This window comes from Lipotes vexillifer, unplaced genomic scaffold (assembly GCF_000442215.2).
Source record: "Lipotes vexillifer unplaced genomic scaffold, Lipotes_vexillifer_v1.1 scaffold469, whole genome shotgun sequence".
Classification (NCBI taxonomy): domain Eukaryota; kingdom Metazoa; phylum Chordata; class Mammalia; order Artiodactyla; family Lipotidae; genus Lipotes; species Lipotes vexillifer.
The window spans coordinates 2,141,055-2,162,481 of NW_006788006.1; the positions used below are offsets into that span (position 1 = coordinate 2,141,055).

At 50.3% G+C, this 21,427-nt stretch overlaps 1 protein-coding gene across 1 annotated transcript in view; it reads right to left on the reverse strand.

The window, feature by feature from the left end:
• The window catches only part of HAUS8 (HAUS augmin like complex subunit 8), a 22,989-nt gene extending 4,367 nt beyond the window's left edge, over nt 1–18,622 (reverse strand). Inside the window, exons 1-9 of the mRNA XM_007460999.1 lie at nt 18,594–18,622; nt 15,534–15,598; nt 11,482–11,549; nt 6,720–6,801; nt 3,441–3,533; nt 2,639–2,733; nt 1,981–2,046; nt 1,716–1,874; nt 259–400 (exon numbers count right to left, since the gene is read on the reverse strand). Of these exons, the coding sequence (XP_007461061.1) occupies nt 259–400; nt 1,716–1,874; nt 1,981–2,046; nt 2,639–2,733; nt 3,441–3,533; nt 6,720–6,801; nt 11,482–11,549; nt 15,534–15,598; nt 18,594–18,622 (799 nt within the window). The remainder of the gene's footprint in view (nt 1–258; nt 401–1,715; nt 1,875–1,980; nt 2,047–2,638; nt 2,734–3,440; nt 3,534–6,719; nt 6,802–11,481; nt 11,550–15,533; nt 15,599–18,593) is intronic.
• Between the last annotated feature and the right edge of the window lie 2,805 nt (nt 18,623–21,427).

A 21,427-nucleotide genomic window follows, 5' to 3' on the forward strand; every position in this document is an offset into this window, starting at 1 on the left:
GGATGGGAAATCACTGCGGGGGTCCTACAGACCTAGGTTCAAATCCCAACACAGTCCTTACTCAGGGCACGACCCCACATAAACCGCAGCCTTGCTGGCCCCCTGCGTCCTCTGCCATTTGATGGGGTATGCACCGTCTACCTGAGAGGAGGCCTATGACCTAACACGAACGGATAAAGGTGCCCAGGACACAGGCGATGCCAGCATGCACTGGGAGGTTCGCCCTACCCCTTGCCGGGCAGTTGCCCCGTTTCCTACCTAAGAAGCACTGCCCGTCTCCGTCCAGGTGGACCGATCTCACGGGCAGTTCATGCCTTGTGGTGTCCAGGGCCGTCGCAAATGTCTTGTATCGTTCCTTAAAGCAGCTGGCTATGGCCTCACAGGGGCTCAGCATCTCGATCTGCAGGCAGAAGAGGAAGGAGCCTGTGGGATGAGGCCCTGCACTCACCTCGCCAGAAGTTTACCAGATGGCACCTGTGAGGTTAAGACACAGCACTGTTCTGCCAGGTCTCCCAGAGAAACTTCCAAGGGTGCAGTGGGCTCTCCCCTCACTCCCAGGTGCCCCGAAGATGGCCCGGCCAGTAGCAAGGTGGCCTGGGTCTCCTCACCAGGAACACGTGTCCGCCTTCCAGCTTGTTCCAGGGCTGGGCCCTCCTGCTTCAGAGCACTGAGCTGACATGCCTGCCCCCAACCAAGGCCATGCCCGGCAACCCCCTTTTCCCTTGTACATGCCGTCTGGGGGTTATAAGGATTCATTTGTTTGACTGTCTTTCCCTTCCCTTCTATTGTGAGTTCCACGAGGATAGGGACCCTGTTCTCAGCTCAGAGCCGGGCCGCTGGGCACACTTACGTGTACATGCTGGGTGTTACGGGCTGAATTGTGTTCCCACAAATTCCTCTGTTGACATCCCAACCCCCAGCACCTCAGAATGTGACCTGATTTGGAGACTTTACAGAGGTAATTCAGTTAAGGTGGGGTCATTAAGCTGGGCCTTGATCAGTATGACAGGTGTCCTTACAAAAGGGGGAAATGTGGAGACAGACACTCAGAGGGAGAGAGCCAGGTGACGAGACACAGGAGAAGATGCCATCGACAAGCCAAGGAGAGAAGCTGGGACACATCCTTCTCTCGTGGCCCTCGGAAGGAACCAACCCTGCAGACACCTTGATCTCAGACTTACAGCCTCCAGAACTGAGAGAGAATACATGTCAATTGTTTAAGCCGCCGCGCACTCTGTGGTCCTTTGTTACGGCGGCCCCAGGATACATACTTACTGGGTGAGGAGCCCCATTCCCTGATCGGCCCTTTCTAGGTTCCCACGATTCGCTGTGACCTTCCCTGGCGTGGACACTCCCGTCCCAGCACTGACCACACAGCACCAAGCCCAAGTCTCCCACCAGCACCCTGGCCCAAATGGGCAGGTCTGGAGTACATCTGTGTCACTGGGCACAAGTCTCAGGATACAAGTCACCAGAATACATGCCCATGTGTGTTGAAGGGACAGAGCCCTCTTGCTGGTTGGTTCTGACATTACCGCCTTGTCCTCTGATAAACCATCACGTAGCAACACCCAGTGGTGTCAAAAGCCGGGCACAGAGTCAGAGCCAGGCGAGGAGTGACGCTCACAATAAAGTCTCCCTCCAACCACTCCCCCCACCCCCCGCGGGACAATGCTGCCAGGATGCGCCTCTTGGAGGCTGCGGTCACCCCTGACCTGCGCGTCCAGGACGCCTGCCAGCTCCCGCTTCCTCTGACAGAGAAGAAATTGGCGCTTCAGCTCATGGGCTTTTTTCTGGAGCTTCTCCTTCTCTTTGCACATTATTAATAAATTCTTTTCTGCCTTTTCTTCGAATGCAGCAAGACCACTTTCCATCTGGGAAATGCAAAACAAAAGCTCAGGCCAGAGGCGACCTCACCTCCGCGGCTGACGGTGGCCACCCTTCCACCCACGACACGCATGCAGGAGGCTCCGTCCTCACCTTCAAGGTCAGCAGAGTCAGGAGTAGTGTTTGGGATTCCATCATTTCCATCGCTTCGGAGAGATCCTTCAGGAGAAGAAAAAGCTGGTTCCCCGTGAACTGGTATAAAGCCAGCTCTCTCCCCCAGGGAGGGGCAGAATCCTAGCCCGTCTGTACTTTTTTTCAATCAGTAATTCAACGATTCTAGACTGTGTATCGACTCGTTTCTATTTTCTCATTTAGTCTTTCGAGTCCTCTGTGAAAAGGAAGGTGGTTTGGTCCCTTCCTGCAAGCTGGGCCGTCAAGCGTGAGCTGAAGGGCACCCACCAACTTGTTGCCTTTTGCCAGAACCAGGACTTGGGGTTCCCACCTGGGTGAGACCACAGCCTGGCCGGCCTCCCTGCCGTGAACAGGGCCTGGCCTAGTGCCTTCCCTAGCGTGGCACTGGCAAACAAGGCCTCAATCTCATTTTTCACATGATCCTGCATTTGTATCCCCTCCTGTACATGTAGCTGGGGAAACTGAAAATGCAAATCCTCTAAGGATGGGTGAGGTTTTTGTTCTAAAAGGCACAGCTGGCTTGTTCATTCTTGGAGCCCCCGGGTTTCGAGGGGCACGTGGCACAGGGCAGATTTAGCCAACCTGCTATAGTGGCTTCCCTCTCATTTCAGAGACTTACTGGGCTCTTTTTCCTCGAGGCAGAAAATGATGATGACTCCGCTTTCTTTGACATTGTTTTTTCTAACTGTGGAGTCTTTCGGACCACACTTCTGTCTAAGATCAAGAAAAGCGTTTTATCCATAATTTGAAAAGATACATGCACCCCAGTGTTCATAGCAGCACTATTTACAATACCCAAGACATGGAAGCAACCTAAATGTCCATCAACAGATGAACGGCTAAAGATGATGTGGTATATATACACAACAGAATATTACTCAGCCATATAAAAGAATGAAATAATGCCATTTGCAGCAACATGGATGGACCTAGAGATTATCATACTAAGTGAAATAAGCAAGACAGAGAAAGACAAATATCATGATATCACTTATATGTGGAATCTTAAAAAAAATGATACAAATGAACGTATACAAAACAGAAACAGACCTACAGACATTGAAAACAAACTTATGGTTACCAAAGGGGAGGTGGGGGATAAATTAGGAGGTTGGGATTGACATATACACACTACTGTATATAAAATAGATAACCAACAAGGACCTACTGTATAGCACAGGGAACTATACTCAATATTTTGTAATAACCTATAAGGGAAAAGAATCTGAAAAAGAATAGATATATATATGTAGAACTGAATCAATTTGCTGTACACCTGAAACTAATACAACATTGTAAATCGACTATGCTTCAATAAAAAAAAAAAGTGTTTTTAAGGTGAGAAGAGCATATTTTGGGAGCCCTCAGACATGCATTGCAACCCCCAGCTAGGGAAAGGACAGGTACAGCCAATGACTTACCATTAATGGCCGAGAGATCCAGGTCAGGTGGGGCAGTGCCATGCCCTTCCAGCAAGGTAGACTGCAGGTCGCCTTTGCCAATTCCACTGCTGTCTGTGGGCCCAGTGAGAATCCCCAGAAGTCAGCACAGTCAGCAAGATACTCTATACTTAAGCCCGGGAGCAGGTAACTTTTCTGTACAATATCACCTGCTTCCAAAAACTCAGTTTCTTACGAGGGAGCAGTAGAGAAGGCTGAAAGACCTTTGGAAATTCCCGCCCATCAACTTGAATATATTTTAAAGTAGAGCTAGAAAAGAGATGCAGTCTTTATAACTGAAAGATACAAATAAGCCTTTCTGCTTAGTTTCAGTACAAGATGCTGTGTACAAATGAACTTATTTACAAAACAGAAAAAGACCCAGAGACATAGAAAACAAATTTATGGTTACCAAAGGGGAAGGGGGGGAAAAGTTAGGAGTTAGGATTAACATATACACACCACTATGGATAAAACAGATCAACAAGGACCTACTGCATAGCGTAGGGAACTCTACTCAATGTTTTGTAATAACCCATAAGGGAAAAGAATCTGAAAAATATGTGTGTGTGTGTGTGTGTGTGTGTGTGTGTAAAATATATGTATATGTATGTATAACTGAACCACTCTGCTGTATACCTGAAACAAACACAACACTGTAAATCAACTATACTTCGATTAAAAAATAAAAATAAAAAAAATAAAAGATGCTGTGTTCAGGGTATAAGAATCTAATAACACATGATATACTTGTTCTGCCCTCTGCTCTTTTTTTTTTTTTTTTTTTTTTTTTTTTGCAGTACGCGGGCCTCTCACTGCTGTGGCCTCTCCCGTCGCGGAGCACAGGCTCCGGACGCGCAGGCCCAGCGGCCATGGCTCACGGGCCCAGCCGCTCCGCGTCATGTGGGATCCTCCCAGACCGGGGCACGAACCCGCGTCCCCTGCGTCGGCAGGCGGACTCCCAACCACTGTGCCACCAGGGAAGCTCTTTTTTCCTTCTCCTGTAGCTGCTGGACTGTTCGTCTTCCCTGAGAATTCCCTTCATCTTTTAGCTTCTATTTAGAAATGTGAAATTATTCCTTATATATAAAATGAGCACTTAGTGTACTGCACGCTTCAATTAAACAAGGTTCCAGAAGGCTGCAGAAAGAGCAAATGGTATGTAAAACGCACTGTCGTGTTAGCAAGTAAACAGAAAACTATTTAATGAACAACTATGCAGTTGAGGAAACGAATATGTGGAAATGAAACGAGTGAAGTCACAATACATATAAGTTATGGTAACATTTGTGTTAAGATTTTTTAAAAATTCTAGGTAAATAAATAAAAATCTATCAAGAGTGGCTGCCTCCTAGGTGAGAAATGGGAACCAGAGGTGGGAGATGATGACTTTTTATTGCGTTTCCACTGGTTTGAATGTTCTGTCATCTCCATGTATAACATTTTCATTAAGAAAAGTAATTTCCTATCAAGCCATACAATGGAACTCAAACAAGCAGTCCCTCTAAATTATCATGACTATGTTTAAATTATGGTTTCTCAGCCTTGGTACTATTGACATCAGGGACCAGATCATTCCTTGCTGTGGGGCAGTCCTGTGCACTGTTGGGTGTCAAGCAGCATCCCATACCTGCCCCCTCAATAACCCACAGCTGAAAACCCTGATTTTTATTTTTTTAATTTATTTATTTTATTTATTTATTTTTGGCTGTGTTGGGTCTTTGTTGCTGCACGTGGGCTTTCTCTAGTTGGGGCAAGCAGGGGCTACTCCTTTGTGGTGCGCGGGCTTCTCACTGCGGTGGTTTCTCTTGCTGCAGAGCATGGGCTCTAGGCGCGCGGGGCTCAGTAGTTGCCGCACGCGGGCTCAGTACTTGTGGCTCACAGGCTCTAGAGAACAGGCTCAGTAGTTGGGGCTCGCGGGCTTAGTTGCTCCGTGGCATGTGGGATCTTCCCGGACCAGGGATCGAACCCGTGTCCCCTGCATTGGCAGGCAGATTCTCAACCACTGCACCACCAGGGAAGCCCTGAGAACCCTGATTTTTAAATGTGGCAGGCCCAGTTTTTGACCCCTCTGGCCATGCCAGCTTTCCCAGCTTCACACATGGCCTTCAACCCAACTGCATGAGAAAAGACTAGAAGGCTGGCTCCAGCTCCATGTGCTTGCTTCTCAATCATGCCTGGGTCAAGGAACAGCACAATTTCTGACAAACATCCAAGCCAAGATCAGCAAGCTCTAGCATGCAGGCCAGATCTGGCCCACTTCCTGTGTTTGTAAATAACTGGGACACAGACACGCCCATTTGTGTACACATTGTCTGTGGCTGCTTTCACGCTGCGACAAGGCAGAGTTAAGTTTCTATGACAGAGACCGCCTGGCCTGCAACACCTAAAATATTAACCACTGGCTCAGAAAAGTTTTGCTGACCCTGGATCTGAACAATAAAGCAGGAAATCTAAGCTGTAAAAGAACATACTTAGTATTCCACTATGGGACTCAAAGCTGTCACCATTTTGAATGAGGGTTTGCAGGCCGAGAAACAATTTTGCTTTCTGTGACTTGCTCTTATGCAAAAGAAGAGCTGCCCGCCACTGCTGGTGAAGCAGGCACCGGAGGAGTTGGGTAAAGCACTACTCTGGAGAGGAGCCTTCCCAGACTTCTAGAATGAGCACACTGACTAGGACTGAAGAGCAAATACACCAACAGCGATGGTCTGAGTGGTAGATCATAAGGGAGCTTCCGCCCTTCTGGGTTACATTCTCCAATTTTGTTTAAGAACAAACACATATCATGTCTACAACCAGAAAAACTGAAAGTTTTTCATATCACTTTGGTGAAAGCTTCTAGTAGAAGGGGTATGGGGAGACCATTACGAGGAAGACCCAACCCAAGGTAGTGAGAGGCAGGAAAATGAGGTCTCATACCCTCTCTGAAAGTCCTGCTCTCAGAGCTCTGGTGGGGGAACAGTCACATGATCAAGGAACTGGTGCCCCAAGGGAGCACCATTATGGCAATGTGGCTCTTCTCTGGGGTCATATAGAAAGGAAATGACTCCCCCCGATTCCCCTGCCAACCCCCTTCAGATCTTCATATGCCCCAAATCTGTCTTTATGCTGAAACTCTTTGCCAAGCTCCTTTTCCTCATACTTTCCAGAAAGGAAAGGGCGTCTTAAACTTGCATACTTAAAAACAAAATTCACCACCACGCTCATCACTTCCTAAGCCTCAGTGCTGTTTCACACCCTCCTTCCATCTTTACGTACCTTTGCTCTTCTGGAGTGGGTTGGGTTTTCTTCCACCTTCAGGCATCTTCCCACTGGCCTTTAATGCATCTGCTGCAGGAGCCTATTAGGGGAATACATAATATTCAGGGGACAAGACACTTTCCTTCCATGAGAAGGGGCCCCTCTGCAGTTTGCAAGGTCTGCATCTGCTCTTACCTTGAGGCAAGGGATAGATTCAAGGAGTTCTGACATTTAATTGCATACATACAGGATGAACTAATTTTGTCAAAAGGATACCCTCACATGCGTAGAACATAGGAAACCACCAAAATATTTGCTGGTGATGATCTCTGACATGGCAGATTACAGATGACTGATTTTCTGCATAATTTTTAGTACTTGTCAGTTTAGGAAAGAGAACATATTACTTCGGTTGTCAGAAAAAACAAAGCTTTTGGACAGGTATTAATCTTCAAAACTTATTAAAAAAGCAAGCAATGCATGGAGCTAGCAAGCCACTATAACAATATAAAAGCAAAAAGAGGGAATTCCCTGATGGTCCAGTAGTTAGGACTCGGCACTTTCACTGCCAAGGCCCAGGTTCAATCCCCCGTCAGGGAACTATGATCCCACAACAAGCCACGTGGCGCAGCCAAAAAATAAAATTAAAAAAAGCAAAAAAAAGACCTTATAAAGAGTGAGAATATTTTGATGTACAGACACCACTCCTATTCAACCTCCCATTGGAAGTATAGGAATAAGAAATAAAAGGCAAACAGGTTACAAAAGAAGAAATAAAACTCTCTTCTTGCAGACATGACTCTTCACATAGAAAATCTCAAAACATACTAAAAAAACACTACTAAAACTAACAAGTTTAGCAATGTTGCAGGATACAGGGTCAATATAAAAAGATATTTCTAGCAATGAACAACTTTGGAAATTGAAATTAAAAGACAGCACCATGGGACTTCCCTGGTGGTCCAGTGGGTAAGACTCTGAGCTCCCAATGCAGGGGACCCAGGTTCGATCCCTGGTCGGGGAACTAGATCCCACGTGCGTGCCGCAACTAAGAGTTGGCATGCCGCAGCTAAAAGTTGGCATGCCGCACCTAAGAAGTCTGCATGCCACAAGTAAGAAATCTTCACACCGCAACTAAGAGTCCACATGCCACAACTAAAGATCCCACATGCCACACGAAGATCCTGCATGCCACAACTAGGACCTGGAGCAGCCTAAATAAATAAATATTAAAAAAAAAAAAAGTACCATGTAAAAGTTCTGAGCAAAGAAAAAAATTTTGTAACTCTGCGGTAATGGATGTTAACTAGACTTACTGTGATGATCATTTTGCAATATTTGCAAAGATTGAATCATTATGTTGTACCTCTAAAACTAATATCGGGACTTCCCGGGTGGTATAGCGGTTAAGAATCCACCTGCCAATGCAGGGGACGTGGGTTTGATCCCTGGTCTGGGAAGATCCCACATGCCACAGAGCAACTAAGCCCGTATGCCACAACTACTGAGCCTGTGCTCTAGAGCCCGTGAGCCACAACTACTGAAGGCCAAGTGCCTAGAGCCAGTGCTCGGTAACAAGAGAAGCCACCACAATGAGAAGCTCAAGCACCACATCGGAGTGTAGCCCACACTCCCCACAACTAGAGAAAGCCTGCACACAGCAACGAAGACCCAATGCAGCCAAAAATAAAAAATAAATAAATAAAATTAAAACTAATATAATGTTATGTGTGAATTATTTCTAAACAAACAAAATTTCTTCAAGAAAGAAAGAAAGACAAGACGAGATAGTACCTTGCATAATAGCACTAAAAAAACACCAAATACTTAGGTGTAAACCTAAGCAAACATGGGGAAGGTCTGTATGCTGGAAATTACAAAAACACTGATGAAAAAAATCTAAGACCAAATAAAGGGCGAGGTATACCATGTTCATGGATTGAAAGACTTGGGTGTTTTTAGGATGTTATGCTCCCTGAGCTAATGCATAGATTCAATACAATTAAAATCCCCGAAGTTTTGGTAGGAAATGGCAAGCTAAGGCTAAAATTCATATGGAAAGGCAAAGGAACTAGAAGAGTGAGTTTTGGAAAAGAACAGAGTGGGAAAATTCACACAACCCAATTTTAAGACTTACTATAAAACAAAGCTACAGGGCTTCCCTGGTGGCGCAGTGGTTGAGAGTCCGCCTGCTGATGCAGGGGACACGGGTTCATGCCCCGGTCTGGGAAGATCCCACATGCCGCGGAGCGGCTGGGCCCGTGAGCCATGGCCGCTGAGCCTGCGCGTCTGGAGCCTGTGCTCCACAACGGGAGAGGCCACAACAGTGAGAGGCCCGCGTAAAAAAAAAAAAAAAAAAACAAAGCTACAGTAACCTGGGCAGTATGGAAATGGACTAAAGATAGACATGTAGAACAATAGAAAAGAATAGAGTCCAGAAACGATGCATACATATATAGTCAATTGCTTTCCAACAGAGGTGATGAGACAATACAACAGGGAAAGGAAAGTCATTTCAACAAATGGTGTTGGAACAAGAGGACATCCATACACTTAAAAACGAACTTTAATTCCACCGTCACATCAGATACAAAAATTAATTCAAAATGGACCACAGACCTCAACTCATATAGAAGAGAACATGGGAGAAATCTTTATGGTCTTGGGTAAGGCAAAGGTTTCTTAGAAAAGACACCAAAAGCACATTTCATAAAAGCAGAAATCGATAAATTGGACCTCATCAAAATCGAGAACTTCTGCTCCTCACCAGACACTTAAGAGAATGGAAAGCCAAGCCACACACTGGGAGAAAATATTTGCAAATCACCATAAAGAGTTGGTATCTAAGATATAGAAAGAGCCCTCAAAACTCAATAATGAGAAAACAAACAACCCCATTTTTTTTTAATGTGCAAAAGATTTGAAAGGACACATCACCAAAGATATAGGACTGGCCAATAAGCACATGAAAAGATGCTCAATATCATTAGTTGTTATGGAAATGTAGTTTAAAACCACAATGAGATACCACTTCATACCCACTAGAATGATTTCAGTCCTAAAGTACTGACTCTCCTCTGTGGCTCATAGGAATGTAAAAAGGGGCAGCCACTTTGGATAACAGCTGGGCAGTTACTAACAAAGTCAAACAGACATTTACCCTACAATTCCCCTCCTGGGAGAAATGAAAACACATCCACACAGAATTCTGCACAGGAATGTTTAAGGTGGCTTTATTCATAATTGCCAAAATCGGGAAACAAACCAAATGTCCTTTGCCAGGGAGTGGCTGTGCACACTGTGGTCCATCCGTACAGTGGAATATTCTTCAGCCATCAGAAGGAACTAGCACTAACTGTAAAAGGCAACGACGGGGAGGGACCTTTATATGAAAGCAACCAGACTGCAAGAGTCTGCATCCTGGGTGGCACCTTTTAAGTGAGCCTACTGCAAAGGCAAAGCTACAGGGACAGAAAACACATCATGGTTGCCTGGGGTGGGGAGGGGCTGGTTCCATGGGAGCACAAGGGGACTTTGCGGGGTGGGGCGGGGGGCGGGGGACAGGGTGTTCTCTATCTTGACTGTTGGTGGGTCTGTGACTGGATGTGTTTGTCAAAACTCAGAGAACTGTACGCTGAAGAGTGACACTTCCTCTATGTAAATTACACCTTAATTTAAAAGAGGAAAAAAAAAAGAAAACGGAGAAGCTCTTAAAGATCTAAAATACTAGAACATGCAAACACATGGGGATGCTGTAACCAAGTTTGCCAGGCAACATTAAAATTATGAAGTGTGGACTAGTATTGTCTGCTGAAAATCATTTCAATGCTGTAAACCACGGACTCTGGGTAAGGATGTGCCAATGTAGGTTCATCGATTGTAAATATGCCCCACTCTGCTGCGGGATGTTGACAACAGGGAAGCTACGCATGTGAGGGGGCGGGCAGGGGGGTGTATGAGAAATCTCTGTACTTTCCACTCAATTTTGCTTTGAAACTAAAACTGCTCTAAAAAAATTAAGTCCATTAAAAAAAAAATCACTCCAAGAAGCATATCAGTTTGCGTAAAGGTATCCTTTTTCTTCAAGCCAAATCTTAAGCCACATTAACCCGCCATTCACCCTTCCAGAGTAAAAGAAAGGCAGCAGAAATTAATATTTACCTAAACTTTATCATAAACAAAGATTTGGAAAATGGAATAACACAACCTTTACCACACTATCCGTACGTACACACTGAAACAAAATATGTCATTGGGTAATCTAATGATTATTTTCATTAAACATCACACAAAGCAGGTTCCCAAGTTGTTAAGTGTTTCATGTGATCATTTTCAATGGTTTCATCGTTTTTGTGGTGTGGCTAGTTCACTGAACTCTTCCTGTAACACTGGGTGATTCAGCCATGTCTTTTTTCCCCTAAAACCCTTTCTCTAAAACCCTACGGGTATTTTTTACAATACCAGCCGAGGCCGGGTAACCACGTGCCAGGCATTAGACAGAATTGTTTCAGGACAGAATCCAGAAAGGAATTACCAGGTTGAGAGACAGGAATAATTTTATGATTCACCAGAGATCATGGCTTTGCAAAAGAGATTCTCAAAGTGATCAGCCACCCATGACAAAGATCCCTGCCTCAGCACGAAGGGCATGACAGCCCCAAACGCAACTGGACCAAGTCCCCAAAATGCTTCTTTCAGGACGAGGCTGTGCCTGGCCGGAGTGACTTGTCTCAGAATTCCAAGTTCGTCAGAACTGTGTTCAGAACTGTTTCAAACGTACATTGTATGTTACCTTTTTGATGGTTTTCTTCTCATACTGCAAGTACCGGGACTCAACCACTCTTCCACCTGTGGGGGACACACTGTTGGTTTATAATAAAACTATGACATGGACTGTGAGGACCCACCATGCACCTAGGATGCCCGCCCCCCACCCCGAGAGCCAGGTGCTATCAGCCCTCCCCGCTCAGCCTCAAGCATGTATGGGACACCTACTGTATGCAAGAACATACATGGAGCAAGTTCCCTGGTGGTGCAGCAGTTAAGAATCCACCTGCCAATGCAGGGGACACAGGTTCAATCCCTCGTCCGGGAAGATTTCACATGCTGCGGAGCAACTAAGCCTGTGCACCACAACTACTGAGCCTGCGCTCTAGAGCCCACGAGCCACAACTACTGAGCCCTCGTGCCACAACTACTGAAGCCCGCACACCTAGAGCCTGTGCTTCACAACAAGAGAAGGCACCGCAATGAGAAGCCCATGCACCGCAACGAAGAGTAGCCCCCGCTCGCCACAACTAGAGAAAGCCCGCGCACAGCAACAAAGACCCAGCACAGCCAAAAATAAATTAAAATAAGTAAATAATAAATTCTTTTAAAAGCTTTTTTAAAAGAACATATATGGAACACCTACTGTATGCAATAACATTTATAGGATACCCGCTGTATACAAGCACCAGGGCTAGAAGTGGAGACACAGAGACCCACAGGAGCTATGATCAAGGAAGATCAGGAATATGTGCCAAAGTTCAAAACAGAAAGTAGGGCCTCCCTGGTGGCGCGGTGGTTGGGAATCCACCTGCCAATGCAGGGGACACGGGTTTGAGCCCTGGTCTGGGAAGAGCCCACATGCCGTGGAGCAACAAAGCCTGTGCACCACAACTACTGAGCCTGCGCCCTAGAGCCCGCGAGCCACAACTACCGAAGCCCACGCACCTAGAGCCCGTGCTCCGCAACAAGAGAAGCCACTGCAATGAGAGGCCCCCACACGTCAGCGAAGAATAGCCCCCGCTCGCCACAACTAGAGAAAGCCCGCGCGCAGCAACGAAGACCCAACGCAGCCAAAAATAAATTAGAAAAAAAAAAAAAAAACAGAAAGTAGACTCAGGGGCAGGGCAGGGAAAGGAAGAAAGATCTTCCAAAGATGGCCACCTGCTCTCCTTCTCTCCCCTCCCCAACTCACTCCCTGTGGTCATGACCCCAACTGCCCTTCTCCCATCCAAGCCCATCTATGACCCACTCATGGTACTGCCTTTCACATCCCCCACCCCCCTCACCTAGCTCAGTACCGCTCTCCTGAGACACACTAGGCACCGATGCTCTTCTCGGACACGGCTGTATCCCTTGGTGACAGCCCAGCCCCAGGTGCCCTTCCACCCTGACCCTGGGGCGCTGAAGGTGCGTGAAGGAAACACATCTGTCCCCCCAACCTCCAGGGGCTCTCGCTGCAGGCCCTGTGATCATCCACAGTCCTCTGTTCTGATCCCCCACCCCCTCTCCCAGACCCTCCTGCCCACTTCCTACACCGGGCCATCCCTCTGGTCAGCTGGTAACCTGTTTCCTACTTCATTGGGAAGACAAAAGCAGCCCCAGGAGATCCTCCCACCTGGGCATCTAGCTGCCTCCCAACCTCAGGGCCCCCCATGTGGAGCAACCTCTGCGCTTTGGGGTAGAACCAACCCCCCAACTCTGAGTGCTAGAGCCCAGCCCTCACTCCGTTAGGAAACTGCCCTGGCAACCCCTCTCCCCCTGCCCCACCCTGTATCACCCCACTTCCTCTCTCCAATGGGCACACTGCTCATCCCCCCTCCCCTCCCCTCCCCCACTTCTCTGCTCCCCTTTGCCGTGGCGGATCCTCTTCTCTCCTTCCCTTGAATCCCCCCGCACCCCAGCCTGGCCCCCACAGTCACCACGGCACCAAAGAAACTCCTTTCATCCAGACCACAGAGATCTCCCTGCTCTGATGCCCACCTGCCCCTTCTCAGTCCTCGTTCTGAGCCAGCGGCAGCACTGCACACAGCGCTCACTTGCACCCTCCTTCTTTTTTTTTTTTTTAATTTATTTTATTTATTTTTGGCTGCACTGGGTCTTCATTGCTGCATGCAGGCTTTCTCTAGTTGTGGCGCGTGGGGGCCACTCCTCGCTGCGGTGCGCGGTCTTCTCATTGCAGTGGCTTCTCCTGTTGTGGAGCACAGGCCCTAGGCACACGGGCTCAGTAGTTGTGGGTCGTGGGCTCTAGAGCACAGGCTCAGTAGTTGTGGCGCACGGGCTTAGTTGCTCTGTGGCATGTGGGCTCCTCCCGGACCAGGGCTAGAATCCGTGTCGACTGCATTGGCAGGTGGATTCTCAACCACTGCGCCACCAGGGAAGCCCTGCACCCTTCCCCTTGAGACACTCTGTCCTCCAGGCTGACTGGCCCTCTGGCAGCTGCAGCAGGCTGTCTTCCGGGTCCATTAGCTGGTGAAGGGTGAGTGCCACCAGACACCTTGCAGGTCCCGTGTCACCTGTTCCTCCAGCCAGCGGGCACATGCCACCCCTGCCGCCTTCACGATTCTGCTCGGCCCAGCCCCTCCCTTAGGCCAGAAGCTACCCCCATCCTGCTGTTTTATCCACAGCAACTGTCACTGTCCAATACACCCTGTGTCTCCTTATGTCTCCTGATTCACCGCCTGTGTCCAAGGTGGCAAGCCCCCTGAGGGTAGGGATTCTTGTCTGTTTTGCTTGCTGCCACGTTCCACCACCTTGCAGGGAGGAGGTGCTCAGCAATGTGTCAAATGCATGATTCTGCACTTTTCCTAGGTGCCCCCAGAGCTCAGGGGTCTCCCTTTTTACTAGAGAGAGTGATGTGGTCAGTGTCACCTGCCTTGACAGTTCAGTCCCAAGACTGGGATTTCAACCATATTACCTTCATGCCTGGATTTGCATCTTTCTTTAGATGGGGGTTGCAGCCGCAAGCTTGAGTGGGAAAGAGGTACAACCACAGTTAACAGGCTGCCTGGAGCTGGACACGGAGGTGTTGGTTGCCCCGGGCGTGCCCCAGGCAGGGATGAGCCATGTGTGCAGGGCAAGTGGCTCAGACATTCAGACAGGAGGCACCTAAGGGTTAAGGCCAGGACCAGGCAGGGTCCAGGGGAGAGAATCGAGCCACACCTAGGGTCTGCCACTGGATGTCCAGTGAAGGATTGGGGCGAAGGACACCCCCAGTTCCAAGAGGGGGAGACCATCCTGCATTGGGTCTTTCTAATACCATCAGCAAAGGGTAGGAAGGAGGCTCTGGGTTCCTTGCACAGTTGAAAAGCAGTTTCAAGTTTCTGGAAAACTAGAATGCACCTGTTTGTTTTCAACAGTGGTGGATTTTCCACAGAAGCAATGTTACAATGAAGGATATAATTTGCGTCCAAGAACTAGACCCTGTGTAAATATAACAGATGTTACAGACAAGATCGTCCAGCGATGCTGTGATGCTATAACATATAAACCGCCAGTCGTCTGGAACTGGAATTCTGCTCCAGGTTCTCTGAGGCCTGCACTAGTGCACAGGCATCAAAAAACACTTCATCGTTAACGGAGGTTTGAGATCCAACGTGGGAGATCCTTGCGTCTACAGCCCCAAGCTGGGCACTGCCAAGAGTCAAGGGGGGCTGTTGACAGTGACCCCGGACGCACAGGTAGACACCGGATGTGTGGGCACCCCCAAGGGTCTGACGCGCTTACTGAGAAGAAACAGACTTTGATGTTTCCTAACAAATTCAGCTCACACTCTCCTCACCCACACTTCCAAGTGATGAGCCCTGGGTACAACCCATGACCCCCATGGCCGGAAGGGCCCACTGCCCTAGATGACCCCCACCAGGTCCTGCCACACCCCTGGCTGCAGGGCTGGGTAACCAGACTTGGGGTCCCCAAAGGTGTGGCTAGAAGCGGGTAAAGCCCCAGCTCCCCAGCTCTGGCCGGTTTTTCTCTCCTCCAAAAGCACTTACTGGGGGAGAAAGAAAAGCTCAGTTTTTATTCCAGTGGATTCCATTTCAAAGGGTAGATGCCAATTTCACTCACCTTGTAGTCTTCTTCCTCTCGTCTTAGCACCGCTAGGAGTACTGGGACCCCCTGCAGAAGGCTTCCTAAAAGAGGGAAACGGGGGTCTTGTTAATGCAGTTGGATAGAAAGCTCAGGGAAGCCAGCCAGGAACCTGGGCTTCCTCGGGACAGCCCAGTCCCAGCACCCACCACCCATGCCCATCTCTGCAAGGTGGGGCCACCTCCATGGCAGGAGGAAAACGGAGCCCGAGCCCCGTCACCTGGGGACAACACCTACGTGAGAAGAGCGAGCATTTTTGCCGAACCTCAAAGGTCTCGATCTCATTAACTTGTTGGGCGTTTGTGGGTCAGCTGTATACCACTGAGGATACAAGGTGAACAGCAGACAAAGCTTCTTCCCTGAGAGGGATGACCAGCATTTTCCCATCAGGCAAAGCGTGAAGAGCGAGCACTCCAGACAGGTAAAGGGGTGGGGATTGGGGGTGAGTGACAAAGAACCATTTGCTCAGGCACATGAGGAAGGATATTCCCAGACAGGGATCACCAAGACCAAGGGCACAGGCGCAGAGGTGAATGATGCGGAAATTGGAACTGATCAGCCCTATGGCTTAGCTGGAGAAGACTGAATTTGAGGAGGGGGTGAGGGATGATACAAACATTCAGTCCCTAACAGCCTGGCAGACAGGAGGCACTTGATAAATATTTGTCAGACAAATAACTCAGGGGTGCTCACTTGAGGGCAATTCTGACCCTTAGGAGACATTTGGCGATGTGTGAAGACACCTGTGATTGTCACAACAGAGTGGGTTGCTATCGGCTCAGTGGGTAGAGACCAGGGATGCTGCTCAACACCCTACAAGGCACAGGACAGCCCCCATCACAGAGATGATCGCACCCCAGATGACAACACTGTCAAGGTTAGGGGACCCCTGGCATGGTGAAAGAGTGATCGGGAGCGTGGGACGGAAGTCTGCTGCAAAGCTCCTGTCAAGAAATAATGAACCCTGGGGCTTCCCTGGTAGTGCAGTGGTTGGGAACCTGCCTGCCAATGCAAGGGACATGGACGGGTTCGAGCCCTGGTCCAGGAAGATCCCACATGTCACGGAGCAATGAAGCCCGTGCGCCACAACTAACTAAGCCGGCGCTCTAGAGCCCGTGAGCCACAACTACTGAAGCCCGCGCGCCTACAGCCCGTGCTCCGCAACAAGAGAAGCCACTGCAATGAGAAGCTCGCGCACCGCAATGAAGAGTAGCTCCTGCTCGCCTCAACTAGAGAAAGCCCGCGCACAGCAACGAAGACCCAATGCAGCCAAAAATAAATAAAAAAGAAATAATGACCCTGAATATTATTAAGTCCTAAAAAGGAATGAAGTACTGATAATGCTGAAACGAATTAATCTCAAAAATGCTATCAATGCTGAAACGAATTAATCTCAAAAATGTTATCCTGAGTCAAACAAGCCAGGCACTAAGGCCACGTGGTGTATGATTCCGTGGATATGAAATGTCCAGAACAGGCAAATCCACAGAGACAGAAAGCAGACTGGTGGTTACCAGGAACAGACTGAGGAGCATGAAGGATGGGGGGTGACTGCAAATGGACACAGGGTTTCCTTCTGGGCTGATGAAAATGTTCTAGAACTAGGTAGAGGTGGTGATTGCACAATGTTGTGAATGTATTAATGCCATCGAATTGCTCGCTTTACAACGGTTCATTTGATGTGATGTGCATTTTGCCTCAATTTAAAAAAAAGAATGAAGCCTGACATGATAGAGGAGAGGGTCCCATGAAGTAGGAATCACTGACTAGTCAGCCGGTGGGTGTGGGAGAATCGGGGATGCCTCCCAGGTGTCCAGTCTGGGCGAGCGGGATGCCAGGCAGGGGTCTGGGTGCTGTAAATCCTGCTGTCGTCACAAGATGGGCTCCACTGGTGACAGCAGTGGTGGTCCCCTTGCTTAGCTCACTGCAGCCATCTTCTGTGTAGTGGGCTCTGGGGACTCCAACGTGAGACCCAGACCACGCTGGGGGGCACCTCCAAGCCACAGTGGGGAGAGGCAACTTAACAAATGCTGGCTGGGTGCCAGCTGCTCTACTCCCTCAATGGAATCCTCCCCACCCTACAAATACCTGACTGTTCGCCTGCTTTACCTTTGTTTTCCAGACAAGGACCCAAGGTTTATACAGATCACCCCTGGGGAGTCTCAGAGCAGGAAACAGACAGTGCAAGGATTCCCTCTGGGGTCTGAGCCAGGGATCTGGAGCCAAACCAAATGGACTTAGGCCAAACCTGCAGGGACACGGGGTGGGGGAGGGGTGTCACTACATATATTCCAGTCTCAAGTACTTCCCCTGAACCTCGGAGAGGCTAACGTCAATCTCACAGTTCGGTCAAGGGGCTGTGGAGTAAATAAGTGATTTCAGATGGCCCACTAAATTTTAATTCGCACAGGCACAATTAACATCGGCAGAATGAACAAAGCCCAGGAATCACGCCCGGCACCAGGTCATTGTTCGACGTCTCCCTTGTTCTTGCTGTGTGAGCCTGGGCAAAAGACCTTCCCTCCCTAAGCCTCCATCATCTCATTTGTAAATGGGGAGAATAGAAAAAAGCGTGTGGGAGAATGAAAGGAGATACTTCAGTGGTCCAGCAGTTATCCACTACAAAGCGGTAATCGTAATAGCGATGGATTACACTTAGGGGCCAGACACTATTCTAAACACTCTTAAGCCTCACACTAGGCCTACAAAACTGAAAGGCGGCGTCAACAGCCCGGTTTCGCGACGGAGGAAAGCGAGGCACAGAGAGGTTAAGCCACTCGTCTGACATCGCCCCGGACCGAAACGGCTGACCAGGGACCCGAACTCGCCCTAAGGTCCTGAGCCCACGCTCCCGAGCATGCGCAAGGCCGCATCCCACCTCCCAGAACTTGCGCATCCTCGGTGGTTCTTGGAGGAGTCAGATCCGGGCTCACCGCAAGGATCCTTCCTCCCCAACTCTGCTGCCCCTCTGTCCCCAGCCCTCGACCAGGGCCCTCCAGCTGGCACCCATAAATCCAGACCCACGGCGCCTCGACTCACCCAGCACCACGCCCCGAGCTATCCGCCATTTTCCCGCCTTCAACTCAAAGGCCGGCTCTTCAAGTCGAACCCCCCCCGCCCCCGCCCCGACCAGGCCATTTTGCGAAGCTACAAGAGGGGTGGCCGCGGGCCGTGTAGAGCGTGGCTGTGGGCGCCTTCTGCGCGCGCGTCTCCCTGTCCTCCCTTCACACTTGGTTTCGCCCAGCAGCGGCAGGGGGCGGTGACTGGGCCGGGTCGGAAGTGATGGGCGGGGATTCGTGTTTCTCCGCCCCCTTGGCGCCCTGGCGTCACGCCCCCGGACCCGCCCCTCCGGAACCCGGAAGCGGGAGCGCGCGGGGGAGCGGCGGGCGCGGTGGGGCGGAGCGCCCGAAGAGCAGCGGGCTGGCTGCCGGGCGGGGACCGGGGCCGGGACCGGCGGCGCGCGGCGGCCAAGGCCCAGGTGAGTGCCGGGCGGCCGCGGGTCGAGTGTTTGATCTCGAAGCTCGCATCGGCGGGCTGCCTTGTAGAGCGACGGGGCTAAGGGTTAGTTGAGGGGGGGGCGCGAAAGCAGGGGTCGAGGAGGCGGGAACGAGCTTGGGGGTCGTGGAGAGTTTGCAGGAGACGGAGTGGGAACGGGACGATGAAGGAGAAAGTTGATGTGATGGGCCTGGTGAGGGAGTTTTTGGGCGGGTGTGGAGGCAGATCTTGTGGCTTTGAGCAGCTTCTCTGAAGAGGACGTGGCTTAAGTGGTAGTTGGGGGGTCGCAGGAAACGGGGCTGGGAGGGGGAGAAGCAAGGAGGCGGGGTTGAGAGGCCCAGGCTGGGGGTTGAGAGGAGCAAGGCCGGTGGGGGAACAGCCGGGGTGCGATGGGGGGGGAACGGTGCAGGACGGCCTGGGGGCGTCTGCCTACGGTGAAGAGGTAGAGGAATGGTGCCTGAGGGAGGGCAGCGCCTGGGACTCAGTGGGTGCTCAGTAAATGTGAGGGGCTCTGAACCCACTGGTGCAGTGGCCGGCCGAATTGGTAAGAGGGGAAATGGGGGATGGGAGGGGAGGCAGAAGAGGGAGGGAAGCCATGGCAAGAAGTGAGGTCTGGTCCAGGGAGAGCCTGGGGAGGAGGGGAGGAACGGAAAGAACTAGAATGGCCCCGTTCAGACATTGGGGTGCAGACCATGGAGATTTGGGGGCCCGTCTTACCCTCTTGATTCATCTTATCCCTGACTTCACCCCCAACTGCTGGGTGACCCAGGCTAGTTTCAGCGCCTTCTGGGCGGTATTCAGGACTTGAAAACCCAACACTGTCCTCCTAAGAGCGGACTGGCTAGAGCCTGGGGGTTCTAGGGAGCAAGGAAGGAGCTCTTGGGCCCCCCCCCCACCCCAGCTATGGGGCCGGAACTGGGTTTCAGAGGGGGCGGGGGTGGGTGCGCACACAGCCGCATGTGCTACACTGTCACCACCTCCTCCGAGTTGCATCCTTGGACTTAAATGGGTAAAAAGACATACAGGAAATCTGTCCCCCGGTGGCTGTGAGCTCAGCCTGGGAGAGGCACGGTAGCCGCAGGCAGGCAGGCGCCTTGTAGGCCAGGAGTCTTGAAGGGAAAGCCTCTCCCACACCTCTTTGTCTGAGGTGGGAGCTGGTGGGGACATTGTGCCTTACAGTTGGAGGGTCCCAGCTCCTACCTTCCTGAGGTATGTTCTGGTCTTGGAGTCTCCAAACGCTTAAGGCATCCAGGAGCAGTGGGAGGTGACATGGGCAGCTGGAAAGTTGTCTGATGGGCCTGGCTCTGGGGAGGGCCTTGCTCTAAACCGTTTTGATCAGCATTAATTTCTCTCTTTCCCGACCCTGGGGATCCTTGTCTGGGACCTGCTAGAAGGGCCAGGGAGCCTGGGTTCATAGTGCATTCAGGACACGAGTCTGGATAGCTTGAATGTAAAGAGGGCCACAGAAAGATAACCACCCCGTTCACTTCCAGAATGTTCTGGCCCTTATGGAAGCTTCTGTAAGCGAGACTCTCAGCCGCGCTTGCCCCAGAACACATGATTAGAGCCCACAGTCATGCCTCATGCAGGTTCTGAGTATGGGCCTGCCCTGGCTGGGACACTCCCCCTCTCCCTCTCCCCCCGCCACCATGAACTGGATCAGAATCTTCTGGTTCCACAGCCCTGCCGTTGTCTCCTTCCTCCAGGAGCGTGGCCAGGCAGGCTCTCTTGGAGGGTCTTGTGTTGGGGGTCCTAACCTCCGTCAAGTCTCTTTGTCTGTTTCTTTACTTGCAAAGTGAATGGATTGGCCTAATCAGTGTTCTGCAACTTTGAAACCCAACCTTGGTGTCTCCAGCACACAGCCCTGTCTAGTTTTATGCAGCCCCCAACAGGTGAATCCCCACCGCAGTGATCCCACTTTTGTTGGGCTTTCCGTCCTACAGTTTATATCCAAATATGATTATCTTACTGCTTCCTTATCTTCCACGTGGGAAATTGCAGTGCCAAATGTGCTTTTGCACATCATACCTGTTCCCAGGGTTTCAGCTGCATCCTTCTGGCTGGAAATCCCTGGGTGAGACCCTCCCTCAGGTCCAGGCCTGTGACTTGGTGAAGCAGGTGGGGACTTGGGAATCTCCCTATTCTGTTTCACTGTAGGATCCATCTTCTATCCCCAACAGAGGCTTGTTAACTTGCCGCTTCCCTTTCCTTGTCTCCCTGAAGTTGTGTGTCTTGGATGGACCCAGAATTCAGTGAAGCAAGGGCTGATCACCATGCTGATCATGCAAGGTGCTGTGGGCTGGGTCCCAGGGGCAGAGATGAGCCCTTGTGCCCTGGGGGAGGGACATTCTCGTGGGCCGCCCTCCCCAGCAGGAATA